The following is a 24,937-nucleotide window of genomic DNA, read 5'->3' as shown; positions in this document are numbered from 1 at the left end:
TTTATTTACGATGAATTAGAACATCTAACATTTAACATTTATCAACCATGTCGTTAGAAACATTAACAACTCCTTGACCTCCCTCTGACATGGGCATATCCACCAGTCAATCGACCCTAACGCCTGAATGATAAAAAGAAATATATATACATAGTCAGCTCAAAAGGTATAGATAATCTGACGAATAATAAAGAATTGGCAGCATAACGTGTCGTTAACGATATCGGCTATTCCTGCTCCTCATCCCACCCCTCCAGCTCAGCCTTTTCATATTCCGCCATCGTGACCGGATCGAAAACACTCTCCTCCTTCGACGGAACAGTTGTCTTACTATCCTTGAAAATGGGGCCGATGCAGTCGCGCCACCGCTTGCGACGATCCATGAGCGTGCGCGCCATGTCGCCAATACCAGGACGTCCGACTCCCGCGGCACTAACGACATGACTGCCACCGCCTGCGCCTCCGGGACGGTGTTTGGCTTGCGATCCTTTCTTGCTTTTCCCTAGGGTGCGAGTTCGCTTCAGATAGGCCTGCTGGACCTGCGAGTCGAGGTCGTCGTGAATCGTGCTGTATTCCTGGTATGCCATGCGTTCCTTGGCGATTTCCAAGAGTCGCGTCTTGCGCGCTCCGTTGACGAGCATTTGTTTCTTGAGTTCGCTTTGGAGGAGTCGGAGACGCTGCGCGATGTCGTCGTCGTAATGGGCGTCGAAATCCGGGTTGTCGTCTGCGCCGAAGAAGCCGACGTACCGGAGCTCGGCTTTGAGTCTCTCGTCGAGTTGCGCGTGCTCCAGTTTTGCTGCGGGGACTTTGAAGCCGTTGGGAGATGCGTCGGGGAAGGATGTTGCGGCGGGCTGGGGCTTGGAGTCGGTTTCTCCGAGTGGTTGGTCTAGGTCCATGAAGGAGTCGCCTCCGAGGAGTCCGTTCATTGACGAATCTCCACCGCCGCCGCTGCTGCTGCCGCCTGCTGCTCCATTGGCGCTGTTCTCATCGGGTTCTACGCGATGTTCGTAACGCAGAAGAGAGTAGAGGCGGCTGACGAGGGGTGCTACGGAGACTTTGTCCGTCTCCGCAACTTCGTCGGTCAGCTGCTCGATATTTCCTCGTCCTTGGTTCAAGGGGAGTCTCTCTTTTTCGGAAGAGTGGTCCAAGCTCATTGCGCCGTCTTCCTCTGCCCATATCTCACTGTAATGCTTCTTCCCTCGACGCGGCATCACAAAGGGAGTTGTGCGGTCGCCCTGTTTCGAATTAGTAATGAATAATATACCGGGATAAAAAAAGGGGGGGAAGCGCGGGGGGCGCGCAGCAATAAGATGAATTTACCTTCTCCTTTAGAAAAGCAATATCTTCCTCCGTAAGACCACGAACAAAAGGGTCAACCCAAGTAAGAAAAGTATTCGCATTAACCTGGTTTGTCGGCTTCGCGTTACTGAAATCTTTGTCTGGGGGGGTTCCGGCCATCATATGACTCAGATCACTTGGAGGAAAGTGCGCCACGCTATAAATCTCCCTTTTCATATCATCGGTCGTCTCTGGGGTCACATCGCGAATGTGATAGATTGTTGGGTCATCGAACTTCAGCGGGTCGGGCCCGAATACTTGGAATTGAGGGACTAATTGGGCTGGCTCTGGTTGATGCGAATCGTCACTATCTTCCGACGAGGAAATACCAGCGGCTTCCTCTTCTTTGGGGATAGGTGAAGCCATAGACGGAGGCGAGAGGGAAGACGTGCTGGACGCAAGGTTTCGCGACTTTTTGGACGACGGCGATGCCGCTTCACGACTCCGTTTACGCTCTCCTGTAATGTAATCAGTCTAAGATCGACCCAAAACAGCTTGTGGGAGTCAGATAGAACATACCAAGTTCTCCACCATCCTGTCGAGAAACTTCATGTGCGCCCACTGCTAGAGGGCGATCTTCCTTTTGAGGCCGTTCCTTGCGCTTCTTGAGTTTGTTCCCTTTGAAAGCTCGACTCGTCTCCTCATCATCGTCCGCCTCCCTCTTCATTTTGACCCTATCCTCCGCGTCGCGCTCCATTTCCTGCTCGCGCTGCTCTTCAATAACCTCTTTCCGCCGTTGCGAAAGCTCTCGCATACCAGCATTGCATGTATCACCGCGAGAATCAGCTATCTGACTAAGCGATTTCAACTGCTCACTGATCAGCTCCAGCGTCTTTATATCTGGGATATGCCCGCCCCCGCCAGTTTGCTCCAGGAGATCAGAATAGTGAACGGAAACTGCAGAAAACAGCCTGGACAAGTCATTGTCGAGGTAGCCGGGAACAACGGACGAAACACCAATGGTCGTGCTCGCGCTCAGCCCGGAGCTGGGGGTGGTGTTGCGACTGCGTGACTGGCGCGAGTCGCGGCCTTTGCCTTTGCTTTTGTTCGCCATTGGCATCGCCTTGTGTCTGGAACAATAAGGGAAACTCCGTGGAAAGGGCAAGTCAATTGCGCATCTTCCGTCGGTGAGATAAACGAGCGGGTCGAGGCTGGGCCCGGTTCGAAAGAGCAATGATAGACGCCGCTTGTGTGTATAGGCTTGTTCGTAAGGCGGACTTCGATCTGAAGACAGGAATATGGCGATAAGAAGTGGCACAGCGATGAAGGGCGTGAAACGCTCGTCGTCCGGCGATGTCTTATGTAAGCGTCCATCCAGTGGCCCGTGAGCAGTCACGTGAGCCGCAGCCGCATCTTCTCCGCGTCTCGGCGTCTGAAGGGCCAATGAGAGCGCTTCTCTTTTCGCGCTGGAGCCGATGGCGGCTCTTCTTCTTCTTTTCTTGTCACTTTGCCGCTCACCTTAATTCTTTATTCTGGCACAGCAGCACAACGCTGAATCCTGCATGACGTGTTGAATCTGAAAGCTGTCTTAGAAAAATGCCGATAACCTTTCACTATCGATCTAGACGAGATTAGGTTCCAAGCAAGGGGAGCATTGCCATGGCCACCGCACGAGCTTCCAACATTCGGGATCAAGCCGAGGTAATAATAATATAATAATACTAAAAATCGTAAGGTATGCATAGTACGGAGTGCTACTATTTGGTAATGAACTATGTACGTAGTATGCACGAATTAATCAAGGTTGCTATTGCGACATGACCTGTGAGCAGGCAGGGTCGTACTAAAGGTACCGGCTTCCGAGCAAAAAAAGACTGAGCGCAGCAATGATGCCTTCTTTATCTGGCCGATACGACTTTTTATGGCTAATAGATGAAAACAGACGGAATTAGCCAGGCGGTGTTTCCCAAACAAGCATTCCTGATTCCGCAAACATGGTGCATTCTTTTCCCTTTTCGGCACTTCCGGAATGGGCACAGATTTGCCCTAATAATATAACTACGAAGGATGATAAAAAGCATGTGCGAATTATCTATTCAAAATAATGTCCAGGTGGTTTTCGACTGCATACATACATATATACTATTCTCGCGGAATTACGTTGGAACGATGTCCAGTCGACGGGCATGACATCCACGACTTACCGGTACTTACTCACAGCAAAAAGACGAAGAATCTAGAAGGCCTGATTCTATTGGCCTCATGCAGCAGTGCAGATCATGACTACCGTGACGACTTTATTTGCAGGGCCAGGGACACTGCAATGCGGTCCCCGCTACGGCAACGTGAGTCTCAACTATACAGATCAAAAGTCAGGAAGAAGATAACCAACACCTCTCCCCAAACAGCAAAGCATAATATTCCACTACGTGATCGACGGCACAATCCGAACTCTGTCCAGCACCAATCAGCCCGCCCAAGAATCATACAAGGGCCAACTATTCGTGCCCAGACTCGAAACCGACGACGTCTGCACCAACATCACCGCCCCATTCGTCCCCTCAAACACTACCAGGAGAAACGACTTCCCACCCTTTGACCACCACCACCACAACAACAACATTGGCCTTGCGCCGTGGATAACCCCGGAATGTGCGCAGGCTTATCTTGCTGCGTCGCGGCGCGATGATGCGCGTGCGCTCATCTTCTATGAGCCGCAGAGCAAGGATTCGGGGAAGCCGCCGCCATCAGATAATGCGCTTTGGGACCTGGGTGATGGCGGCCAGTGGAAGAAGGATAATCAGTATCCTGTCTATGCGGTTCCGGGGCCGGCGGGGTCGCATTTGATGCATCAACTTTCGCAGTACTCGGGACGTCTGGGCTGGGATAATCGTGATGGTTATAATAGGAGTAATGGGACTCTGACGACAGAGGCGCAAGTTCAAGAGAATTGTACTCGGCTTTATGCTCTTCTCGATCTGGGTATGACCTCCCCCCCCTCCTCCCTCCACCCTTGACCATGCGTGTTAACGACTAACGGCATGCATACATACAGAACCGGAACAATCATCCAGCGTGCCGGGAGTATGGGTCTTCGTGCTCGCAATCCTAGGCGCCATCGTGCTGATGATGGCATTTGCGTTTTTCACCATGCAGCATGTCAAGAAGAGGAGACGCGAGGGCTTGCAGCGACGTGTCGTGGCCGGCGAGGTTGATCTGGAGTATTTGGGGATTAAGCGGCTTGTTGTCCCTCCACAGCTGCTTTGCCAGTTGCCAGTTTACGTCTATCCAGACGAGCATGACAGTAAGGGTGACGGAGGCAAAGAAAGAGAAACAGATAAGAAACCCCAACAAGACGAGAGCGAAAGCGAAAACGAAAACGAAAGCATATCCGCCATTCTCGAAGAAATCATGCCCAAACTCCAGCCACCGCCGCGAGCAGCAGCAGCTTATCAGAAAGGGAACCAGCACAGACTTACATTCTCCCAGCGCACCTGCGCCATCTGCCTCGACGACTTTGTACCGGGAACATCCCTCGTGCGCGAACTGCCCTGCACACACATCTTTCACCCGGAATGCGTAGATGTATTCCTCATGCGCGACGGCAGCACGTGTCCCGTGTGCAAGCACAACGTCCTCCCGCCGTCGTTCGTTGAGTACCAAGTGCGCAATCTGATGGCACAACACAGTCAACAATATCATACTACTAGTAGTAGTAGAAGCCATAGTCACTATCATCACCGCAGCCCCATGCACGAAACGCAATTGCCCGATTTGCCATTCCCGGTTCCTTCTGCGCGGCGTATTATGAGCAGGTTGGGCGCGTGGATGCGCTTGACTAGTAGCAGCAATGATGAAGCACGGATTAGTACGACTGCTGCTCCTGAGCAGGGAGAAGATGCTGTCCAGCAACATGAGAGCTACGACCCTGTGCGGAGGGAAATGATGCAAAGGAGGGCTATGGTGTTGCTGGGGAGGCCTGTTGGTGATCATCCGGGGGAATAGGTAGAGCACTGTACAATTTGTATATATATGTATGTAGATATGTTTGTATGTTATTCCTGTTTCTTGGTAAATCAATCAAAGACATGTCAAACCAGATCGTACTTTCAATCAATACACAAAATACTGTTGCGTCAACGGCAGGCTAGTCGATGGCTCGGCCGTGCAGAGCTGTCCATCCGCTTCGACAGTCTACATATCAATCAGCCATCGTGAATTTCAAGAAGTGAGAATGAGAGAACATACGTATCGCTCCGGATCAACTTTCATCTTCGGCATTACATCATTATATTTCATGTCCTTCTTGCCTATATTGCGGCAGTTTCGCACTGCCTCCACGCGTTTGCGGAGGTTGTATGTTTCTATTATACCGTGCGAGATGGAGGCTTGGGAGACGAACATTATTGACGTTGAGGGGAGGAAGGACTTTATATAGTCAGAATATATCTCTTGTCTCTGTTGATATGCATTTACTCACTCCGAATTGAGGTCTCATGATCACCGGCTCAACGGTCGGGATGGATGCATTGGGGTCTCCCTATAGAAAGTCATTAAAACATGTAAATTGGCATTAGGCATGCTAACAAGGGAGAAGAAAAGGGTTACCATCTGAGCAGCAGCAATCATCCCCCCCTTAACAACCGTCTTGGGCTTCGTGCCAAAATTGTCAGGCGTCCACAACACCAGATCGGCCAACTTGCCCACCTCCACGCTGCCAATAAGATGCGCCATACCCTGCGCAATGGCCGGGTTGATGGTGTATTTACTAATGTATCGTTTGACGCGGAAATTGTCTGCTCCCGTGCCTTCGTCCTCTGGCAAAACGCCGCGTTGCTCCTTGTTCTTATGTGCCGTGTTCCACGTCCGCAGGATGACTTCGCCGCAGCGGCCCATGGCCTGCGAGTCCGAGGACATCATGCTGATTGCGCCAAGGTCGTGGAGCACGTCTTCTGCTGCGATGGTCTCGCCGCGGATCCGGCTCTCGGCAAACGCCACGTCCTCGGGGATATTCTTGGAGAGATGGTGGCAGACCATGAGCATGTCTAGATGCTCGTCTAGTGTATTTAGCGTGAATGGCCGCGTGGGGTTGGTGCTGCTAGGAAGGACGTTGGCGTGCTCTACCACAGAGATGATATCAGGCGCATGGCCTCCGCCAGCACCTTCAGTGTGGTAGGTATGGATGGTGCGGTTCTTGAACGCCTGAACAGTCTGTTCCACGAACCCGGATTCGTTCAGTGTGTCTGTGTGGATCATGCATTGTATATCGTATTCGTCGCATACTTCCAGACAAGTGTCTATCGCAGCGGACGTGCTGCCCCAGTCTTCGTGCAGCTTCATACCGGCTGCTCCGGCAAGACACTGCTCACGGATGCTTTCCTTGCCGCTATCGTTTCCTTTGCCTGTGATTCCCAGATTAATCGGTAAAGTGTCGCAGGCTTGAATCATTTGACGCATGTGAGTTGGTCCCGGCGTGCAAGTCGTAGCGTTGGTTCCAGTACTTGGGCCTGTTCCGCCGCCCAACATGGTCGTAATCCCCGAAGAAAGAGCCTCGTTCACCTGCTGTGGACAGATGAAATGAATATGCGTATCAAACCCGCCTGCAGTGACGATCTTGCCCTCAGCGGCAATAACATCGGTCGATGATCCGACCACCAGGTCCGGGTGGACGCCGTCCATGACATCGGGATTGCCGGCCTTGCCAATGCCGACAATAAGTCCATCCTTGATACCAATATCGGCTTTGTAGATTCCGCTCCAGTCAATGATCAAAGCATTAGTGATGACCGTGTCCACGCACTGCTTAGAACTCTTTCCTGAAGACTGGCCCATGCCTTCGCGCAGCGATTTGCCTCCGCCAAACGTGCATTCGTCGCCATACGTAGTCAGATCTTTCTCAACCTTGACCCACAGATTGGTAGACCCCAACCGGACGAGATCGCCAGTCGTTGGACCGAACATGCGGACATACGCTTCACGCTCCATCGAGAAGGGAGCGACGGCGGCAGTGACAAGGTCTGCATCGGCTGTTGGCTCGGGTATATGGGCAAATCCGGCTTGTTGTATCCGGGCCAGAATCTCTTCGATACGACTGACGTCTACAGTTCCACTGGCAAGTGAGTTGCCGCCACTGATGATCTTGTTTCCGCCGATTTCGACCAGAGTGACAGTCTTGGTGTCACCGGGTTCGAATCGGACGGACGTGCCAGCAGCAATATCCAGACGATAGCCGTAAGCTTTCGCGCGGTCAAAATAGAGCTGTGGGTTCGTTTCAATGAAATGATAATGCGATCCAACCTGTAGCAGTTAACTTTTTCCCCGCCCTTCTTGTTCACTAACGAGCTTGACATTAACACACCTGAATCGGCCGATCACCCTTACTCATCACCCTAAGTCTGATCCGTTTACGGCCTTCATTAAGCGTAATCCGCGAGTCCTTGACAGGCACAACAGCACCGGGCTGGTTTTCAGGCTCATAGTCCACTGGATCCGGGTCCGGAAAGGCCTCCTTGGGCGGCACAGGCAGAAAACTGCCGTAAAGAGCCTTCTCTAGGTCTCCATCATCGGAACTGATGGGATGATGCACCGTGACCAGATACGTGCCCGAAGGAAATGTGCCTTCCACCTGCAATTCTACGAGACTGGATACGACCGAGGGCAGGACGTGGCGACGGCCCAGCATGGTTTTGCCGATGGACATGAGGTCGGCGACGGTGTGGTTGCCATCGCGAATGAGCTAGGGCAGTCAGCCTGGAAGTAGTCAGGATAAGTCATTTGTACAACGCACTTCTTGCAGGTTAGACGATATCAAAGCCTGCCAGTAACAGTCAGCATGGTTCCCATGGCTACAGTGCAGGCCGGGTGGTACAAACAGTAGCTTCGGCATGGTTCAAACGGACGCCCCGGGCCAGCCTGCGCTGGGCCAGCAGACCCAGCTGCGAGATGACCAATTTATCGATCTGCATGCGTCGTTAGTGAGTTATAAACAGTGACGGCGTTACACAATGGGCACTAGACGAGGAAATAGAACATGCCTCCTTGGGAATCAACTGCATCGTGCCCTGTGTTACTCACTCGCTGCTGTAGTGATCTGTTTTAGCAAGGGGCCAATTTGAACAGAATGGGACAGACCCCTGTAGCACGTACCGAGAACGAGAACAAGGAAGGGCGTGTTTGGGATACGACTGGGATAGCTGAACGACCAGCAGGCGATTGACGAGAGAGAACGCGAGGAAGCGAAGATGAGGCTCTGGCGCTGCGGGGAGTTAAACTGGGTGGCAGATAAGATAAGAAGCTACTACCTCAACCCTTGCTAGCTAGACCGATCAATGATCAATCGTCAAATCTACACTGACTGACTGATACTTATTGTTCACAGAGACGAAGATTACAAAAAGCATTACTATATAGAACAAACACATCGATGATGCCCTTGGACGCGAAATACAAAACACCAAACTGAACCCCCGTAATTATGAACCAGAATGATAACGAGAAAACTCCAATGACTCAAAGCACTACTCGACCGGGGTTTGCGGGAAATCAGAGGACGCAAGGACAAAAGAACAACCCAAGTACTCCCTATCAGCATCTGAAAACAGAAAACAGAAGAAAACATTTCAATATACACATTGTTGGTTTGTTCTTACTCCTCGCCGGCAGCCTCGCTCTTGCGCTTCTTCTTGCTGCGCTTTTCGCTGGTGCTGGGCGCGGATTTGCGAGCAGGCGTGATATCCTTCTTCAACACGGGAGTATGCTTCTTCTTTTCGGGCGAGGGTTTCTTGGTGGACACGGGAGAAGCAGGGGCCTTGGCACGACGGCGCTTGTTGCTGGGAGGCGGAGTGGGCTCCTTGGAAGAATCTTCGGACTCGGAGTCTTCTTCGTCGGACGACTCGGTCTCTTCCTCGGCCTCGGCGTCGGCGGCGGCAACGCTCTGTTGTAGCTGGTCGTCCGCCTTTGCGTGGTCGTCGTCGGGGATGGGCTGGCCGGACTTGTACGCCTCCATCTTCGCCTTGTAGACGGCAAGGTTGTCCAAGTACAGTCTCTTCCAGACCTGTTTTCATTACATTAGTATACATGGTAGACGGCAGAAAGTTGGAAGGTAGTTACGGAAGACAAACCTCCTTGTCTTCAGCGTTCATGTTAGCCCAACGGCGAGTGCCCTCGTCGGCAACCTCGCCGCGCGTGGCCTGTGGGCCCAGCTCTTCGGCGATTTGCGCACGATTGTGTTGCATGTAGAGAAAGTAGGCAGTCAATGCGCGCTTGGGCGCATTGGGGTCTGCCGGCGCACGCTTGCGCTTCTTCTTCTCTTCGGGCTTTGCTTCTTGGCCGAGCGCATGGTGAGCGACAGCACTGCCGAGAAGGCCATTTTCCAGCAGACTGCTCGCAAGACCGCCGGCAAGACCAGTGCTCAGGCTGCTTTCCGTAGACACGGGGCCACGGTTCAAGACGGTGTTGGCATGGTTGATGTAAGCGCGCGACAAATCAGACACGGCGGACTGAAGAGTGGCAAGGCTGACAATCACCTGTGAGTACGTTAGAAGGCGCTGTTCATGGGTAGTGCAGTCTTGGAGGGAGCGGATGCCGGCGCTGGCCCTCTGGATCTCTGTTGCGGCGAATTGTAGGGGCACCACCAGGTCGCGCAGGCTCGCCATTGTTTGCGCCGCGAACAGACAGGTAGCAGCAGCGTACAATAGCGAGGGAGAGGGGGGAGGAAAAATAAAGACACGGAATTGAACAAGTCAAGGAAACGAAAATAATGCGCGAGGGCAAGAAAGGCCACGCCTAAAGACACAGCGCGCGATGGGGAACCGGGGGAGGGGGGCGCAAGGTCGCGCTCGCGAACAACAACAATAGCGGCCAACGAAAACGACTGAGGGGGGGGGTGCTTGGGGGGGTGGGCGCAAAACAGAAGAGAGAGAGACTTACGCTGTCGCGAGTGCGGGTGAAGTCGTCGATGTTGACGGTGACAATGGCATCCTTAGCCTTGGTATCGTCCTTGCGTGACATGGTGGGCGTGTAAAATGTCTACGTATGGGGGGGAATGTCGGGCGCGTCCACGGTTGAAGGTTGGGAAAAGAGAGGGAAAAGTTTTCGCGCAGGAAGGGCGGCCAGGGCGCCACTAAATACTTGGGAGGGCGGGTGCCGCGGGCTGCCGGGGGAGGGGGGGCGCCCGTGGGTGTGCCGCACCACCGTGTCGTTGCGCGTGTTAGGCGTTGCATTGTGTCTCTCTGCTGCACGCTGTCAGTCTGCTTGGCTGGCTGAGGGGTGCCAGCCCACGCTCTCTCTTTTCAATCCATAGTCAGACAGGCCGTCCCTCTTGTTAGTATAGAACTGCTTTCTTTTTTTCCCTGTTCACTGCTATTGCATCTATGCATATCTAGGTATCTAGCAAGTCACTCCGCCGCAGTCTACCCGACAGAGTGTCTATAGATACCTCTGTTTACAGCAGGACAAGGAACCGGTGCACAAAGGCCACGCAGTACCTAGCGGCATAGTGTACCTAGGTAGTGCCCGAGGGGCTGGCCATAAGGAATAGATAGGTACTAGTCTATCTGCGTATCTAACAACACATGCCGCACAGCGTCTACACTCGATATACAAATTTGCTCCAGAAGTAAAATTAAAACTTAAACACCTGCTCCTTGTCGTACCCAAGCTCCTTCAAGATGCCAGTCAAGTCGCCCTGGTCCTGCGGGCTCTTTTTGCCACCGCTCACAGCCTTGTACATGCCCGGAGGTCCGCAGACAAACAGCTTGATGTTCTCTTCCTTGGGCTCGGGGAGGACCGTCTTCAGGAGCTCCTTGGTCACGAATCCGGAGCCACCAGTCCATTCCTGGGGAGGCTTGTCGAGGAGGTAGAACACCTTGAATCGCTGCGGGTACGTGTTCTCCAAGTCCTGGAGCTCCTTCTTGAGCAGGATGTCGTCCTCGGTCACGTTTCCGTACACCAGCGTAACCTTGGTCTTGTCCTCGGGGTTGTTGAAGATGGCCCGGAGCAATTGGTACATGGGCGTGATGCCAGTGCCGCCGGCCACCAGTCCAATGTGGTTGTGCTTGTTGGCTTCCCAGGGGTACTTGGGGATGGGTCCCTTGAAGTTGAGACGCTGGCCGACAGCCATGCTATCCAGATGCGAAGACATCTTTCCCTCAGGGTAGCGCTTGACCACGAGGTCCAGATATCCGGGTGTGTCTACGTATGATTAGTCAAGCCGTCACGACAGGCAAATTTCATGCGATTGACCTACCCTCATCCGAGACAGGTGTGTACGGGCGGATAATAGGCTTGCCCTCTGGGGGAACATACTTGGTGATCAAGGCAGCTACATATGCGTCAGTTCAGCGCGTACGACAGAATCGAAAGATACGGTGGTGCTTGGCCAACTTACAGGCGACATGCAGACCAGAAACAGCCTCCTTGTCCGGGAATTCGAATCGGTATCGCTTGGTATTGTTGCTCAGGATCTCAATCTCGCTGAGCTTCAGGTCGATAAACCCTTGCTCGCCGCCAGTGAACACCTTCTCGCGTTGCTTGATCTCTTCGGCAGCAGCGGGCTTGTTCTGCATGTACCTGTACACGCCCGTGCCGACGCCAATGGCACCGACGACAAAGGCGATGTTGGTCAGGCCATTTCCCTTGGCCGGCGCTTCGGTCGAGTATTTGCGAAAGCTCTGGGGAAAGCACAAAGTGGCAGTCAGCACTTGGTGTCTTCCTCGGTGAGCGAACGAGAATTGTTTATTTGTTTTTTCTTTACCTGGCGCGCAGGCTGTGAGAGCCTGAAAGCAGATCTCGCGAACATGGTGGGAAAGGAAATGAAAGAAAGTATAAGCCAAGGACAATAGACAAAGGAGATGCTTTTTATACAACGGTTGTGCTGGTTGGTAGGTGGGAGGTGCAAAGGAAAGGAACGAGAAATAACTAGTCGGCCGGCGGAGCTTTATTAATCAACGAGAATAACTTTTGAGTAACCCGCGGGCTGTAGGCGCCATGACGCAACGCCGTACCTAGCCTAAGTTACAGTCAACACTGGATTGAGAAACATTTTGGAAAGCTTCATACTCATAATAATCATGTGTTTAAGCTTAGTCGGTGCCGATAGAAATATGATATTTGTTCGGTAGGTATTGTTTAAAAGCCGGACAGACCTTGTTCTAGCTACGGATCTCGTCTACTAAATAATATTGAATTGAGAGATGCCATGAGAAAACCGCCAACCCCGCCTATAGGAAGAAGAGTAGCCAAATTTTAAAGTGATTGCCCAGTAATACTTTCGTATTGTTTATTTGTTTTCTTTTTTGTTGTTGTTTGGTAACAAACATGAATGCTATGGCCATTACACAATCATCGATAACCGCAAATCCCTCATTAACCCCAAAACAAACACACTTATGCGAACGTGGATGGACGCTTGTAGGCGAAGACCTTCTTGCCGGACTGGGGAGGAACACGGTGGGGAAGAGGGAAGCTCAAGCCCTTGGTGAGGAGCTGCTTGATGTAAGGGCGGCGGATGCTCTCGGCGTCCTGGATCTCGACGACACGGAGAATCTGCTTCCAATTAGTGTCTCATACAGGTGGACGTGAGCGGGAAAAAGAAAAGAAAAGAAAAGAAAAAAGAGCATACGTGAATAGAGCCAAATCGGGCACGGTGGCGGGCAGCCATGTCCTGGTAGAGGGACTCAACGGCATCAGTTCGGCTGAGCTCGCGGAACTCCTTGTACATGTTGTGGGTGCCAGAGCGAGAGTCGTAACGCAACCAGATACCGAAGTTCTTGACCTTGGTGGGGCGCTTCTCGTTGATCTTCACGAAAACCCAATTAGTTCGTTTCGCCCTGTCATGAGACATGTGTGTGTGTACATACCACGTTGAGGCTGACGATTTCACCGTTGGCCTTCTTGACCTTCTTCAACTTGGTGAGGAAGTACCAGAAGCGCGACTTGGCAACCACTGTGTTAGGAGCGAAGATGCGCATGCGGTACAGCTTGGGCGTCGGGTTCGCCTCGGTGGGCAAGTGGCGCCCGATAACCTGGTACTCGTTGAGACGGCCTAGCAAAATCATGTTAGCGGTTTGCTCGATTGGACATGAAAAAAATCCAGCTCGGTTCTCGCTTGTCAAGTCCTCGTCATTGTCGTCGTCGTCGTCGTCACAGTTTCATGGATTATGCTGTTTGAGTCGATGCGTTGGTTTCTTGTTCGTTTTTCTTGTACTTGTTGAAATTTTTTTCATGTCGCTAATTTATGAGATCATAATTTCTGTAGGATTCGACATGGTCCATCTCGAATTTTCGCATTTTGTAATATGCGCACCCACGATGAAATCAATTGGATTTTGGTGTAAACAGTCCTGCTTTATTGTAGGTGATCGAGTGTGTTCCATTCGTTTTTCGTTGAATGACAGAGCGAGAACCGTGCTGAGCATTTGGGCAATGGACCGTAGGAGAATTGGTGAATAAAACGTACCCATCTGTCAAGTCGCAGTTAGTACAATGAAACGGGATCAGAAAATGATAGCAGTAGCACTTACTTTGTGTTGTTGTCGTGTCGAGTCTCCGAGAGAGAGAATATGCCGCTGTCTTGTCGAGCCCGGAAATGGAGGATTGTGAAGTTCTTGGGTGCTAGGGCTGTGGCCCTCCGCTTAAGCGAACCTGCGGCTGAGACGTGCACTAGCCCCCTTTGGCGGTCACCAGCCACAGTTGCGGGATGGAGACAAACCCACCAATCACGGCGTGTGGCCCGCCCATCTTTAAACATCGAATAACATCAAGTGGCCGCCTCAGTTTCATTCAACAGCTCCGTCGCTAGTCATGGCGCCTTCGTATCCGTTCGCTGATTTCAAGGCAGCTTTTGCTCTGCAGTCGGGTCCACTGCTGGCTGCTGTTTTCACTCCAGAGTCTCCGCCCGAGGATCCCTATCGCCTCGAGGACTTCCGCAACTTCTCAAACCCTGTCAATGCCGAGGGCGATATCCGTCGCTATCTCCTCCAAGACAAGCATACTGGAGTCAAACTGAATAAGCCACAGGGCCACGCCTGGGTCAATGTCGTCAATGCCTACTGGGCTGCGATCGGCGAACTCAACAAAGCCTATGTATATGGCACGTGGTTGAAAGCCCTGGAGGCGTGGAAGGAATTTGTCAACCACGTAATTAGAGGCTACTCGAACAATCACTTTCCGGCGTGGACAATTCCGTTACTATACGTTGCTGGGAAGTATCTCCGCGCTTTCGCTATGAAAGCCGATGCCTCGGTTGCATCTCAGAATGATGGTGGCTTCGGCAACGGCTTCCAGGAGGATGTGGTTTCTAATAACGATAAAAACGCTAATCTTGAGGATGCTGCGAGGATAATCAATCGGATGTTTACTCTCTGTTTGGGAGACCGGTACGTGGTTTTTCTACTCTGAATCAGCTAGACAAGTGGACTCACTCTTTTCCGCAGTGCGCCTATAGAAGAATCACGTAAATGGGGTATATATGAGACGACAAACCTGTTGTTTAAAACATACTTCAAGGTACGCTTCTTCGTTATGTCGCTTGCTTTTATTGATTCAGCGTCCCAAAACTGATAATATATCTAGTTGAACCAAGTTGGACTGTCGAAGAGCGTCCTTCGTGCTTTAGATGCCTCCTCAGCAGACATTCCTGGTCCTGAACAATTTCCCAAATCTCACATTGTTACTTTTAATTATTATGTCGGAGTTATCAACTTTCTGGAGGAGAATTACAAAGAGGTATGTCACGACACTGAGCATGAATCCGAACCCGACTAATACGATTCGTCTAGGCCGAAGAAAGTCTTACGCAAGCCTGGCTCATGTGTAAAAGAGACGCCTGGAAGAATAGAGAGTAAGCTTTGTTACAACCTGTTATGTCTCTGTTATATACTTACATGAATCAAGGTTGATCCTCACTTACCTGATCCCCTGCCATCTCGTCACCACGCATCGACTACCAAGCAAAAACCTCCTAGGCCCATTCCCTCGCCTAAACCAACTGCTTCGACCTTTATGCGATTGTATCAGACAAGGCAATCTCGTCGGTTTCGATGCAGCCATGTCAGCCGGGGCAGACGAGTTTGTCAAACGCCGCATATATCTGCCACTTGAGAGAGGTCGCGATCTGGCTCTTCGCAATTTGTTCCGCAAGGTCTTTATTGCTGGTGGATTCGAGCCTGCAAAGGATGGACAGCCGCCAATCCGACGGACACGTGTGCCTTTGACGGAGTTTGCGGCTGCGCTACGCATCGGTACCAAGGCCGATGAGAAGGTCCGTGTCGATATGGATGAGGTTGAGTGCTTGTTGGCCAATATGATATACAAGGTATGTCTGCTTTTTTCCTTCTCAACATCAAGCTATAAGATGGAATTTAGAGAACTGATGAATCCAGAATATGATGAAAGGGTACATCTCGAGAGAACGTGCCACAGTCGTGTTAAGCAAATCCGGCGCATTCCCGGGAACGGGTGTTTGAAATTATTTGCTTGAAGGGTTATTTATTATCCTCAAATCATTGACACAGCGAAATTGCTATCAGGGACTCCACTGCTGGTGCTTCTAGCTACATGTGGGTTTATGTCTGAAAGCCGCACCCGGCACGACAGTATCCTGATAATGAAGAATATCAGTATTTACTTCCGACTACATGATCTATGAACAGTCCATGGAACTGATGAACTCGCCATTCGACACGCCTGATTTCCCTCTTACATACACCATCATGGAAGGCATGGCGAGCTGTTCGGCAGACGCGCAGACTTGACAATCGGATAGACAGCAAGCCACGCTTTGTGCTATACATATCAAAATGGTTGTGTAGCCTTTTTAACTCTCTGCATCCCACATGACAAGCGAATGTGCGTTTTCTTATTAAAGCAAGCCAAACATTCATGTCCGTACCAATTCGTTCATAGTCATTCACAGCCTCCACTATGTATAATAATTACATGAAAATAACCCATAACTACTAGACAATACTCTGAGAATCGAGTGTCAAACAGCATTGACGAGTCGTGGTCTACTCATCCGAAAAGCTTGATATGTCTCTCCATGGTACATCTTTCTGACAAACATCGTTTCAAACCTGACAAGCTACAGCGGTACCCAGTTAGTCAGATATACCATAGCTAGTTAGCTAAGCCCAGCAGACAGCCTGGTCATTTACAGCTCAGTGCCAAACGCGTCTCCGCTCCCCTCATCGCCAAAGTTGCGCGAAGTCACGTGGTTCATATGGTGGATTAGCATGACTGGCCAATTTATATCCAATAAGTAATAATGTGAAGATTTAGGGGATGTTGGATGTGTTGACAAAGATACTTTGCAGTGTAGCAGGTATCGTTGTTGAAATAGGAGGAGGCTTCTGGACTTGCTCACTGCCTACTTGTTCTAGGTTAGTTTGCATGTTGCACAAAATGAACTACACGAATGTATATTGATTATACCTAGATATGCACTTGGTAGTGAGTCAGAAGGTTGAATGGGTCTTGATTTAATGTTACGCCATCTTTTGACGAATTCGCTTAAGAACGCAGCACTCTCTAGGCAGCCTGTTCATATGTATGTCTGCATGAGTAGAAGAGAAAAGGATTCACTATAATCACAATTTGAAGGAGGACACGAAGCAAAAAGAAAGAAGTTAATAAAAAAAAAAAAAAAAAAGAGATAAACGCCAGATATTCCTTGTTCTTCCTATTCCTCATAACTCGTAATTGGTTACCCAAACACACTCCGGCCCCTTACGCCATTAAGTCAATTAAAGATCTTTCGTAGCAAGAAAAGAAAAAGAAATGTACTAGAATATAACTTTCCGCGCATTCTTGGGGTGACTCTCGCTCGGACAGTAGGGGCACTTGAATTTGTTCCCCTTGCTGATTCGTTGAAGCGACTCCTGGGCAATGACATGGCCGCATGGCATCATCATTGGAGGATTTTGGTCTGTAGTCTGCTCCTTGGAGACGGGACACACGAATATGGAATGGAAGAGATATGATCGAGGTAGGGGTATTTCGACCTGGTCACATTTGCCCTTGAGTTAGAAACGGCGACATGGCCTAATGTAACAGAAAGTAAATACATACCGGAAGCTCATCCTGTGTTGTCCATTCCGTCCTCTTTGCCTTCATGATGGTTTGCAGTTTCTGTAGAGTTGGGAGAGCGATGGCACCGGCCGTCGCGGCTATATACAGAGGCGAATCTGCCGACAGCCCTAGCAAGGAGCAGAACTCTCGTGTGAAAGATTGAGCGACTTCCGACCAGGCAGTCGGGTTATTGAATATATGTCGATATGGAGATTGATCGAGATTTGGCCAGAAAGCCATAGCCCCTATAAGTTGCTGAATCTCCTTCAAGTACCGTGGCGTGAAGCTCGAGAACTCCATCCTCGCATATTCCAAGGCAGCTTGTCGACCGACGGAGTTCGAAGAGTGAGGATCCATTCCACCGTGAAATAGCCAGAGAAACTGAAGGCGACAGAGTTCAAACTCGAGATTGCTTCCACGTGCCTCTAGTAGTGTTCGATGTTCTCTCGCCCATTCAATTGCCGGCAAAAGATTGGCTCGCTCCCGAAGCTCATACAGAATATGATACATGGTGGTGAATTCTTCCCGGATTCTACCGGATTGTATCTGGTCTAGGAGCAGGTGTGAGTTATCGTCGTTGCTCGTTGAAGCGCCTGCTCCGTCGTATTCGGGCTGGGCGGGAGCCTTCGCCTGATTGACTTCGTCTAGAAACGTGCTTGCTACTGAAAACTGGCCTTCCCGCAACAGATGCATCGCTATCGCTCGGTTGACAAGACTCGGGGAAGATGAGAGGGCGTCATATTCGGTACTAGGGAGGGGACGATCTTTGAACAGCTACACCAACAGCCCTGTCAGCCACTTGGTACTCGCGCGCATGCTATTATTCACTCCAGTTCACCTTGTCTAGTGCCTTTGTATATTTGTTAAGACCGCTATGGGTCTCTTTGAGACTGTCGTTGGCCGCATCAAATGATGCTTTAACTGGGTTCTGTAGTTTTGCAAGGGTAATCGAAGCCTTGGTCGGGTCTATGAAGGAGCGCCGCAGTGTTAGTACAGAGCAACGACACAGTCACAATCACCTCCATGAATAGCAGGCAGTCTCTTACCAGCAGCGATGGCACCCCGGGCTTCCTGTAGCAAGTCGATTGTAGCTTGGACGTCGTTGATGCTCTTGGCAGCTTTCATGCGCTTCCAGACCCGCTCGTGCTCCTTCTGTAGTAAATCCATGGCTCTTCCACGCTCCGCAGCAGCTGGCTCCTTCTTTCCATGAAGAGTGGCAGCCGCAGAGAGTGTGATTGTTCGATGTAATGTCGAGTGAGTTGTCTTGCTGCAGCAATTGCTGGTGGCGGTCACGAGGTCTGGGCTTCTGCCGGCAAATCAGGACGCTTGGCCGCTCTGAGTGACGTCGTCGTCCCCTCGATGTTACAATACACCGCTGCCTGCATACAACAACAACTACTACTACTATTTGACACAGAGCAGACCGCCGCTCCGCTATGGTCTAGGATCAGCAGCAGAACCCTTTCTACCAGGCCTATGCTAAGGGCAGACACCTCCGCCTCTTTCTCCAGACATGCCCCGTTCTTGCGTCCATTCGGCATTTGTCCAGGGACGCTTCCCCTTGAGGGCCAGTCTCTTCGCCGCGTCTAGGTGATAGTTGATTTTTGACTGCGCAGCTCTGTAATATAACGACATTATTGTCGCGAAGAAATGTCGCCGGTTTCTGTCGACTCCCCAAGCACGGCCATCGGAGCGTCAACTCCAGGGCCGAGCCAAACCACCCATGCTCGTTCTTCTCCAGTCACGGATATCAGGCCCTCTTCGGCAATCAACAGACAGACAACTACTGAACAGTCACTTCAAAAGAGACATCAGAAGATCGTTTTGCCGGATCCGGTTGCCCTGATATACCTGGAAGAGGATCCGTCAACGACCCTCTTCCACCGCCGCGAAATCCTGCAAGGATACGAGATCTATATCGTTGAGCAGTGGGCCTGTTCTCGAGTCCACCCGACCTTTATAATTGCTACATACACGGGCGATCCTGCGCATCATATTAGAGTCGGGGTACTCGGCGTCCCTACGGATAGAGACAGCTGGTCGCCACGTTTAAAACTATACTTTGATGCTGTGCAACAGTACCATGCGGTGGCGAAGGACACCCCTTTGGGGGCATTGATGGTTACAAACCTAAGCGCCTTCCCTTCCGCACTCACTGTTATTGCCATACCAGACGGCGATATAACAAAAAACCGGGAGCACTTCATCGTAAATGAAGATCTGAAGCGTCTGGGATGCGCAGGCCGTGCAGGCTTGAAGCTTCAACCTCCGTCCCCGGTGGTCCAAGCCAAATTTTATCAACTGTACAAAACAAGTGATCGTGTGCCCCTGTATACAGCGGTCGTGGAAGTTGTCAAACACTGTCAGCTTGCGCTCGTCATTTTCGACAAACTAAGACCAGAGTATGCTGACGGTCTGTTATGTGATGTCACCGAGAAGGCGATAGGCGATTGGTGGGCAGATATTGGCACGGATCTCTACAATATTGAGCCGAGTGACGGCATATTAGGTGCTACCACCGTTGCGGCACTTCTGGGTGCTTTGCTGGGTGCACGCCATAGGTTACACGCCGCGGGGGCGCCAGTCCCCAAAGATGCCTTTGATCTGTCGAGTTTGAAACGTGGCATCAGCAGTTTTCAGAAGTCACAGAAGCTGGAGCGGACGCGTCGATTAGATCGCGACACGTTAGACAGATTGCATCGAGTGAGTCAGAAGGCCACAAATTCGGAACGTTGGACCGGTGCCGTCAAGTCCACCGTCGCTGAGCTCAGTGGAAAGGGCGGCGAGATGGTTATGGGCATGGTTGGTCGCGAAAAAGGCTCGATATCTGATATTGAAACCCTGGATCTGGAACAATTCGCGCAACTAGCCAATGGTGAAAGAGCTCGATGGCTTTGGCAGGGCAAGCCTCGCAAAACTGCCTTTAACTACGGGCTTGAAAACGCTCCACGCGCAGATGATCTTATTTTTACGACGGATGACCAGGGTAGCTATGTTTGGGCTGGTCGTAAACGGAACAACGGGTCAGACTCGGGAGCCGACCGAGCAGCGCAAGACAGTGACAGTGCAAAACGCTCCCAGGATTATTTGACAGGAGTGGAAGACAAGGATTCGAATCTATCACGCTTGGTTTCGCGAAGTCTTACTGGGAAAGTGTCCGATGCGCGTGCTGGCTTTGGCAGGTTCAAGGATGCTGTTGGCCTCCCTAGTCGGCGATCCCATCAATCACAGTATTTAGGTCAACAACAACAACATCACCACCTTCACCGCCACAGGCATAATAAAGAGTCTGTCAACCTTGATAGCAACGACATCTACAACATTGGCGGCGACAGCGAAGTTGATCAAAAAGAGCCCCGGGCAACAACCTTGGAGAGGGTGAATACTCTACACACGGAAAATGCCAACGAATCTATCGAAGAAGATGATAAACAAACACCAACTTCTAGATTAGTACCACCGGAAATTCACATTGAACCCGAGTCTCCTCCCCTCGAGGAAGAAAATGGCGAAAATTTAGCACAACCCAAGGAAGCTACCGCACTAGAAGAGGAAGAGGAAGAGGAAGGGCAAGAAGATGACTATAAGGACTTGGAACTATCCAAGACCAGGTCGACAGAAGCCATGAGTGAATACGACGCTTCGGGAGGGACAGCTTTCAGGTGCCTTCGCCGGTCACAGAGCTTCTCCGAAGAAGGCCACGGCAACCGGTTTTCTTTAAACAATGGCGGATGCACTCGTCATTTGTCCTTTAGCACAGTTGAGGAAGTTGTCCTTGTCTGGGAAGGCTTCAAGACCGACTCTGACAAGGAACCCAACGGAAACCTCGACGATGCCATTCTTCATGAAAACATTCTTCTATCGGATGCGCAAATATTCCGCTCTAGAGTGTTGGGGTTAACTCAACAGACAGTGCCTTGGGTTGAGGGACAGGTCGCTTCAGTGGATATCCTGTACCAGAAGGCTAGTGCTCTGCAAGAAGAGTTAGAGTACATCTATCCCGAGCACGTCGAAGCAATCCAGGACTTCCGCGACCGCATAAACCAGTTATTTGGCGACGAGGGCTCTCGCGTGACCGAGGAAATGAAGAAAGTCGAGCTGTTGGGGGCCAAGCTGGATTATGAATTAAACGTGCTGGAATCCAAGATCGAAGATGTCGAGGCCGGATTACAGGATTTTCAGCGAAACGTCGATGTTGTTGAGAATCGAATACACAGACTCGTCCAGGGAGAACAGCGGAATGATACCTCTTGGTTCTCCTGGGCTGGCAGGAAATTTTGGCGCTTTTAGCGTATGTTATCTGCATTTTTTTGGCGTTTTATATTTCTTTGTAGAATATTCAAACAACGGGGTTTTCACTTCTATGATTGCTTTTTTTTTTTTTCCCATTCAGTTCATTCAGGATACCTAGGTATGAACACACGCAAAAGATCAGAATCTGCTAATTCATATACCACAATCATTAAACCACATCAATATAAGGCATGCTCAGCATGTCAACTGTATTGTACACTACCTATATCTAGGTATATATTCGACATTTTGAAACCGGCAGACAAGGGAATCCCTTACAGTCCCTCCGTTCTGGAAAACATTGCAATATAAAAAGTAACGGCAGAGTAGAGAATCCAATAACCATGTCCCCGGACTTTCCTTCTTTCCCTTATCGATTGAAATAGAAGAATTCCCAAACCCAAAACCCATAGACATGCAGTAAAATCAATCGATTTACATGCCGAAACCAGGCACGCCACCACCTTGCCTATTAGCAGCCTCTCCCTGCATCTTCTCGCTGACCTTGATATTGACGTCGAAGAACTTGGAGACGCAGCGGTCTAGGCAGACGGACTCGCCCTTGTTCAAATCGGATTCTCTATAGTCTGCGGGGATGCATTTGGCGGTGCAAGATTGTGTAAGGCTACAGAAAAGTTTTTTGACATGTTAGCTCCCTTTGTCCTTTGCTGTTGCAGTTGCTTGGGCCAGGATCGCAGCACGCACCGATTGAACATGTCAGAGACCATCTCTACCTCTGTCTCAGCAGCAGCAATCTTCTGCTCTGAGGACAGCTGGGGGCGACCGCCGAATAGGAAAGACATGTTGTGATGTGGGTGATGTCTGTGACAAGATTCTGCGAGGGAATACCGTCAGCGACTCGATGTCATGAACATACGGGTTCGTAGATAAAGACCTTCTTATAGACGCAGAAGCTCAGGTGGAGGAGTGATAGAAGAGAACTCTGGCGGGTGTCTGGAGAAAAGACGTAACAAAGTCGACTTGATTGACCGCGGAAGCTTGGACCACCTTCCCTTCCGCAGGTAAAAATTCGGAGACTCTCATCTTCCTTCCTTCCCTCCTCCTCCTTCTTCCTCGTCCACTCTGAATAGCAGAAGCCAGCTACACGCAGCCCAATGCAATCCATTGGCCCCAGGAGGGCCTCCCAGAGCCTTCTGGGTAAGTTGTCTCAATGGTAAGCTCCAGCTTGTTTTATTTTTCCTTTCCCTTGTCCAGGACCTAGTCAACTCGAAGAGGATGAAACATGCCCTTTTTCAGAACCGCTGCGAATGAGTCTTGCGCTTTTGTGCAAGTGATGATCATAACAGGTTACACTTTTTTCTGATTCGATGTTATTTATATCTGCTGATATCAAATGAAACACCGAGCTGAGTATTGTGGATTGTTTGTTCCGTGCTAACTGTGTGTAATAAAGTTGTCGGGCTTCCTCTGTATCATCGTCACATTCAAAACTCGCTCGCCCTCTCCCCCTGGAAACGCCCATTCGGTGTAATAGTACACAGTCTACCGCTCAGCAGCCTGGTTTCGCAGACCGCGTGCAAGAAGTCCAGGCCGCTGTACAAAACGCGTATCCGCGGTTAGAGAATAGTCCCAACAGGCTCGGCGTGGAGGAATTTCGCCGGCGATACGACTATCTTGAGCCCAATCAGGTAGTAGAGGAGGACAAAGTTGTGGTCCAGGGTAGGTTGCGGCCTTTTAAAAAACCGGGCTTCCTGCTAGCTTTAAAATCTTCCATGTACTTAGTGTATCTTGTAGGCAGAATACGAACATACAGGCTGGCTGGCAGCAAATTGATATTCTTTGATATCGTCCAAAATGATCACAAACTACAGGCCATGTGCAACATGCGTTTGTTGGCCGATGTAACACCTCAGAAATTTAAGCAACTATATCGTCTACTGCGTCGCGGAGATGCCTTCTGTACGTTTTGTTTCTATAACTTCTTTCGCTTTTTTTTTTTCGACAGTAACTGACTTTTTGGTTTCTCTTCAAAGCTATCACAGGAAAACCGCATCGAACCGGACGAGGCGAGCTCACAGTGCAAGTCACTGAGCTCCCAACCCTTTTATCCCCTTCTTTACACGATATCCCCGTGGACACCAAAGAGCATGGCACCGATGCATACCCTCGCCATGTCCAGTTTCTCGCCGACAAGCCAACGTCGGACACCTTGCGAATCCGGTCAGCAATTGTCCAATACATCCGCCAGTTTTTTGTTGGGCGTGATTTTATGGAGGTCAACACTCCTATCATGGCAGGCGAAGCAGGAGGCGCAACTGCCCGGCCCTTTGTTACTGCTGCAAACGAGTTCCCAGATAAGCCACTTTACCTGAGGATAGCCCCCGAGCTATGGTTGAAGAGGTTGGTTATAGGTGGATTCGATCGAGTTTTTGAGATTGGGCCATCCTTTCGGAATGAAGGTGCGTGTATAATCTGTCATGGGCCATTGCCATTCACCAGCTTACAGACATATGCTGCTGTTAAGGTATTGACAAAACTCACAACCCCGAATTCACGACCTGCGAATTCTACATGGCCTACGCAAACCTGGAGGATGTCATCTCCATGACTGAGAGACTATTCTCAGGCCTCGCCGCGCATGTGTCGCAATGCAAAGAGCGCATAGAATCAAATATACCAGACCCAAGCCTCAAATTCACCACCCCTTTTCGCCGCATAGATTTTATTCCGGATCTGGAAGCTGCCATGAATCGGACACTACCAGACTTGTCCACGGCCACTGCAGAGGAAGACGTGAAGAAGCTTTTCGAGGAGCTCTCCATCCCTCTACCGGAGCTTCCTACCTTGCCTCGCTTGATGGACAAGCTCTGCTCAACCTATCTCGAGCCGCAATGTCACGAGCCTACATTCATAATGCACCCCCCCGAATGCCTTTCGCCGCTCTCAAAATCCTTTATACACCCAGCCACGCAGAATAGGCAGCGCGTTGCTGCTCGATGCGAGCTCTTCATTCAAGGCAGTGAGTATGTGAATGCGTACGAGGAGGAGAACTCCCCGTGGGAGCAGCGGCGGAAGTTTGAGCAGCAGGCAGTCTTCAACCAGCAGACAAAAGAGTCCGGGGGCGTCGACGAAAGCTATCTGCAGGCCATGGAATGGGGTCTGCCGCCTACTGGAGGATGGGGGTGTGGTATTGACAGGCTTGCGATGCTCTTTACGGACTCGAGACGGATTGGTGATGTTTTGCCTTTTAGGAGCTTGAGGGCTGTTTCGAGTTGATGTGCTGGCTGATGATAATTGGATCCTTATGAATGTGTATTATACGTGTATTATATATTAT

General features: G+C 50.6%; 10 protein-coding genes across 10 annotated transcripts; 4 read left to right on the top strand and 6 right to left on the bottom strand.

The window, feature by feature from the left end:
* Positions 1–227: 227 nt before the first annotated feature.
* UA08_05345 (hypothetical protein) lies at positions 228–2,392 on the bottom strand (the record flags this gene model as incomplete). The annotated part of the gene is made up of 3 exons (XM_020267656.1): positions 228–1,235; positions 1,321–1,796; positions 1,858–2,392. 3 exons carry the CDS (start codon positions 2,390–2,392, stop codon positions 228–230), a joined length of 2,019 nt encoding a protein of 672 aa, XP_020119525.1.
* Positions 2,393–3,557: 1,165 nt separating this feature from the next.
* UA08_05344 (hypothetical protein) lies at positions 3,558–5,283 on the top strand (the record flags this gene model as incomplete). The annotated part of the gene is made up of 3 exons (XM_020267655.1): positions 3,558–3,623; positions 3,687–4,260; positions 4,334–5,283. 3 exons carry the CDS (start codon positions 3,558–3,560, stop codon positions 5,281–5,283), a joined length of 1,590 nt encoding a protein of 529 aa, XP_020119518.1.
* Positions 5,284–5,391: 108 nt separating this feature from the next.
* On the bottom strand, positions 5,392–10,287 carry UA08_05343 (Urease; the record flags this gene model as incomplete). The annotated part of the gene is made up of 11 exons (XM_020267654.1): positions 5,392–5,472; positions 5,527–5,706; positions 5,759–5,818; positions 5,887–7,575; positions 7,637–8,014; positions 8,066–8,092; positions 8,151–8,237; positions 8,425–8,533; positions 8,928–9,331; positions 9,399–9,803; positions 10,207–10,287. 11 exons carry the CDS (start codon positions 10,285–10,287, stop codon positions 5,392–5,394), a joined length of 3,501 nt encoding a protein of 1,166 aa, XP_020119519.1.
* A 613-nt stretch (positions 10,288–10,900) lies between these two features.
* On the bottom strand, positions 10,901–12,076 carry UA08_05342 (NADH-cytochrome b5 reductase 2; the record flags this gene model as incomplete). Its single annotated transcript, XM_020267653.1, has 4 exons — positions 10,901–11,469; positions 11,525–11,599; positions 11,666–11,948; positions 12,032–12,076. The coding sequence occupies 4 exons, from the start codon at positions 12,074–12,076 to the stop codon at positions 10,901–10,903; spliced, it is 972 nt and encodes a 323-aa protein (XP_020119516.1).
* Positions 12,077–12,663: 587 nt separating this feature from the next.
* Positions 12,664–13,334, bottom strand: UA08_05341 (60S ribosomal protein L20-A; the record flags this gene model as incomplete). Its single annotated transcript, XM_020267652.1, has 3 exons — positions 12,664–12,822; positions 12,899–13,075; positions 13,137–13,334. 3 exons carry the CDS (start codon positions 13,332–13,334, stop codon positions 12,664–12,666), a joined length of 534 nt encoding a protein of 177 aa, XP_020119517.1.
* A 745-nt stretch (positions 13,335–14,079) lies between these two features.
* Positions 14,080–16,031, top strand: UA08_05340 (Protein CSN12-like protein; the record flags this gene model as incomplete). The annotated part of the gene is made up of 6 exons (XM_020267651.1): positions 14,080–14,654; positions 14,712–14,784; positions 14,851–15,003; positions 15,057–15,118; positions 15,172–15,592; positions 15,930–16,031. The coding sequence occupies 6 exons, from the start codon at positions 14,080–14,082 to the stop codon at positions 16,029–16,031; spliced, it is 1,386 nt and encodes a 461-aa protein (XP_020119522.1).
* A 1,029-nt stretch (positions 16,032–17,060) lies between these two features.
* UA08_05339 (hypothetical protein) lies at positions 17,061–18,513 on the bottom strand (the record flags this gene model as incomplete). Its single annotated transcript, XM_020267650.1, has 4 exons — positions 17,061–17,279; positions 17,347–18,120; positions 18,185–18,312; positions 18,393–18,513. The coding sequence occupies 4 exons, from the start codon at positions 18,511–18,513 to the stop codon at positions 17,061–17,063; spliced, it is 1,242 nt and encodes a 413-aa protein (XP_020119523.1).
* A 483-nt stretch (positions 18,514–18,996) lies between these two features.
* UA08_05338 (hypothetical protein) lies at positions 18,997–21,636 on the top strand (the record flags this gene model as incomplete). Its single annotated transcript, XM_020267649.1, has 1 exon — positions 18,997–21,636. The coding sequence occupies one exon, from the start codon at positions 18,997–18,999 to the stop codon at positions 21,634–21,636; it is 2,640 nt and encodes an 879-aa protein (XP_020119520.1).
* Positions 21,637–22,074: 438 nt separating this feature from the next.
* UA08_05337 (Mitochondrial import inner membrane translocase subunit tim10) lies at positions 22,075–22,442 on the bottom strand (the record flags this gene model as incomplete). The annotated part of the gene is made up of 2 exons (XM_020267648.1): positions 22,075–22,264; positions 22,345–22,442. The coding sequence occupies 2 exons, from the start codon at positions 22,440–22,442 to the stop codon at positions 22,075–22,077; spliced, it is 288 nt and encodes a 95-aa protein (XP_020119521.1).
* A 312-nt stretch (positions 22,443–22,754) lies between these two features.
* On the top strand, positions 22,755–24,876 carry UA08_05336 (hypothetical protein; the record flags this gene model as incomplete). The annotated part of the gene is made up of 5 exons (XM_020267647.1): positions 22,755–22,813; positions 23,054–23,319; positions 23,395–23,559; positions 23,634–24,059; positions 24,125–24,876. The coding sequence occupies 5 exons, from the start codon at positions 22,755–22,757 to the stop codon at positions 24,874–24,876; spliced, it is 1,668 nt and encodes a 555-aa protein (XP_020119793.1).
* Between the last annotated feature and the right edge of the window lie 61 nt (positions 24,877–24,937).

Source organism: Talaromyces atroroseus (assembly GCF_001907595.1).
Source record: "Talaromyces atroroseus strain IBT 11181 chromosome Unknown scaffold_6, whole genome shotgun sequence".
In the NCBI taxonomy this organism is placed as follows: Eukaryota; Fungi; Ascomycota; class Eurotiomycetes; order Eurotiales; family Trichocomaceae; genus Talaromyces; species Talaromyces atroroseus.
Note: the sequence above shows the minus strand (reverse complement) of the source record. Positions and strands in the feature narration are given on the sequence as shown.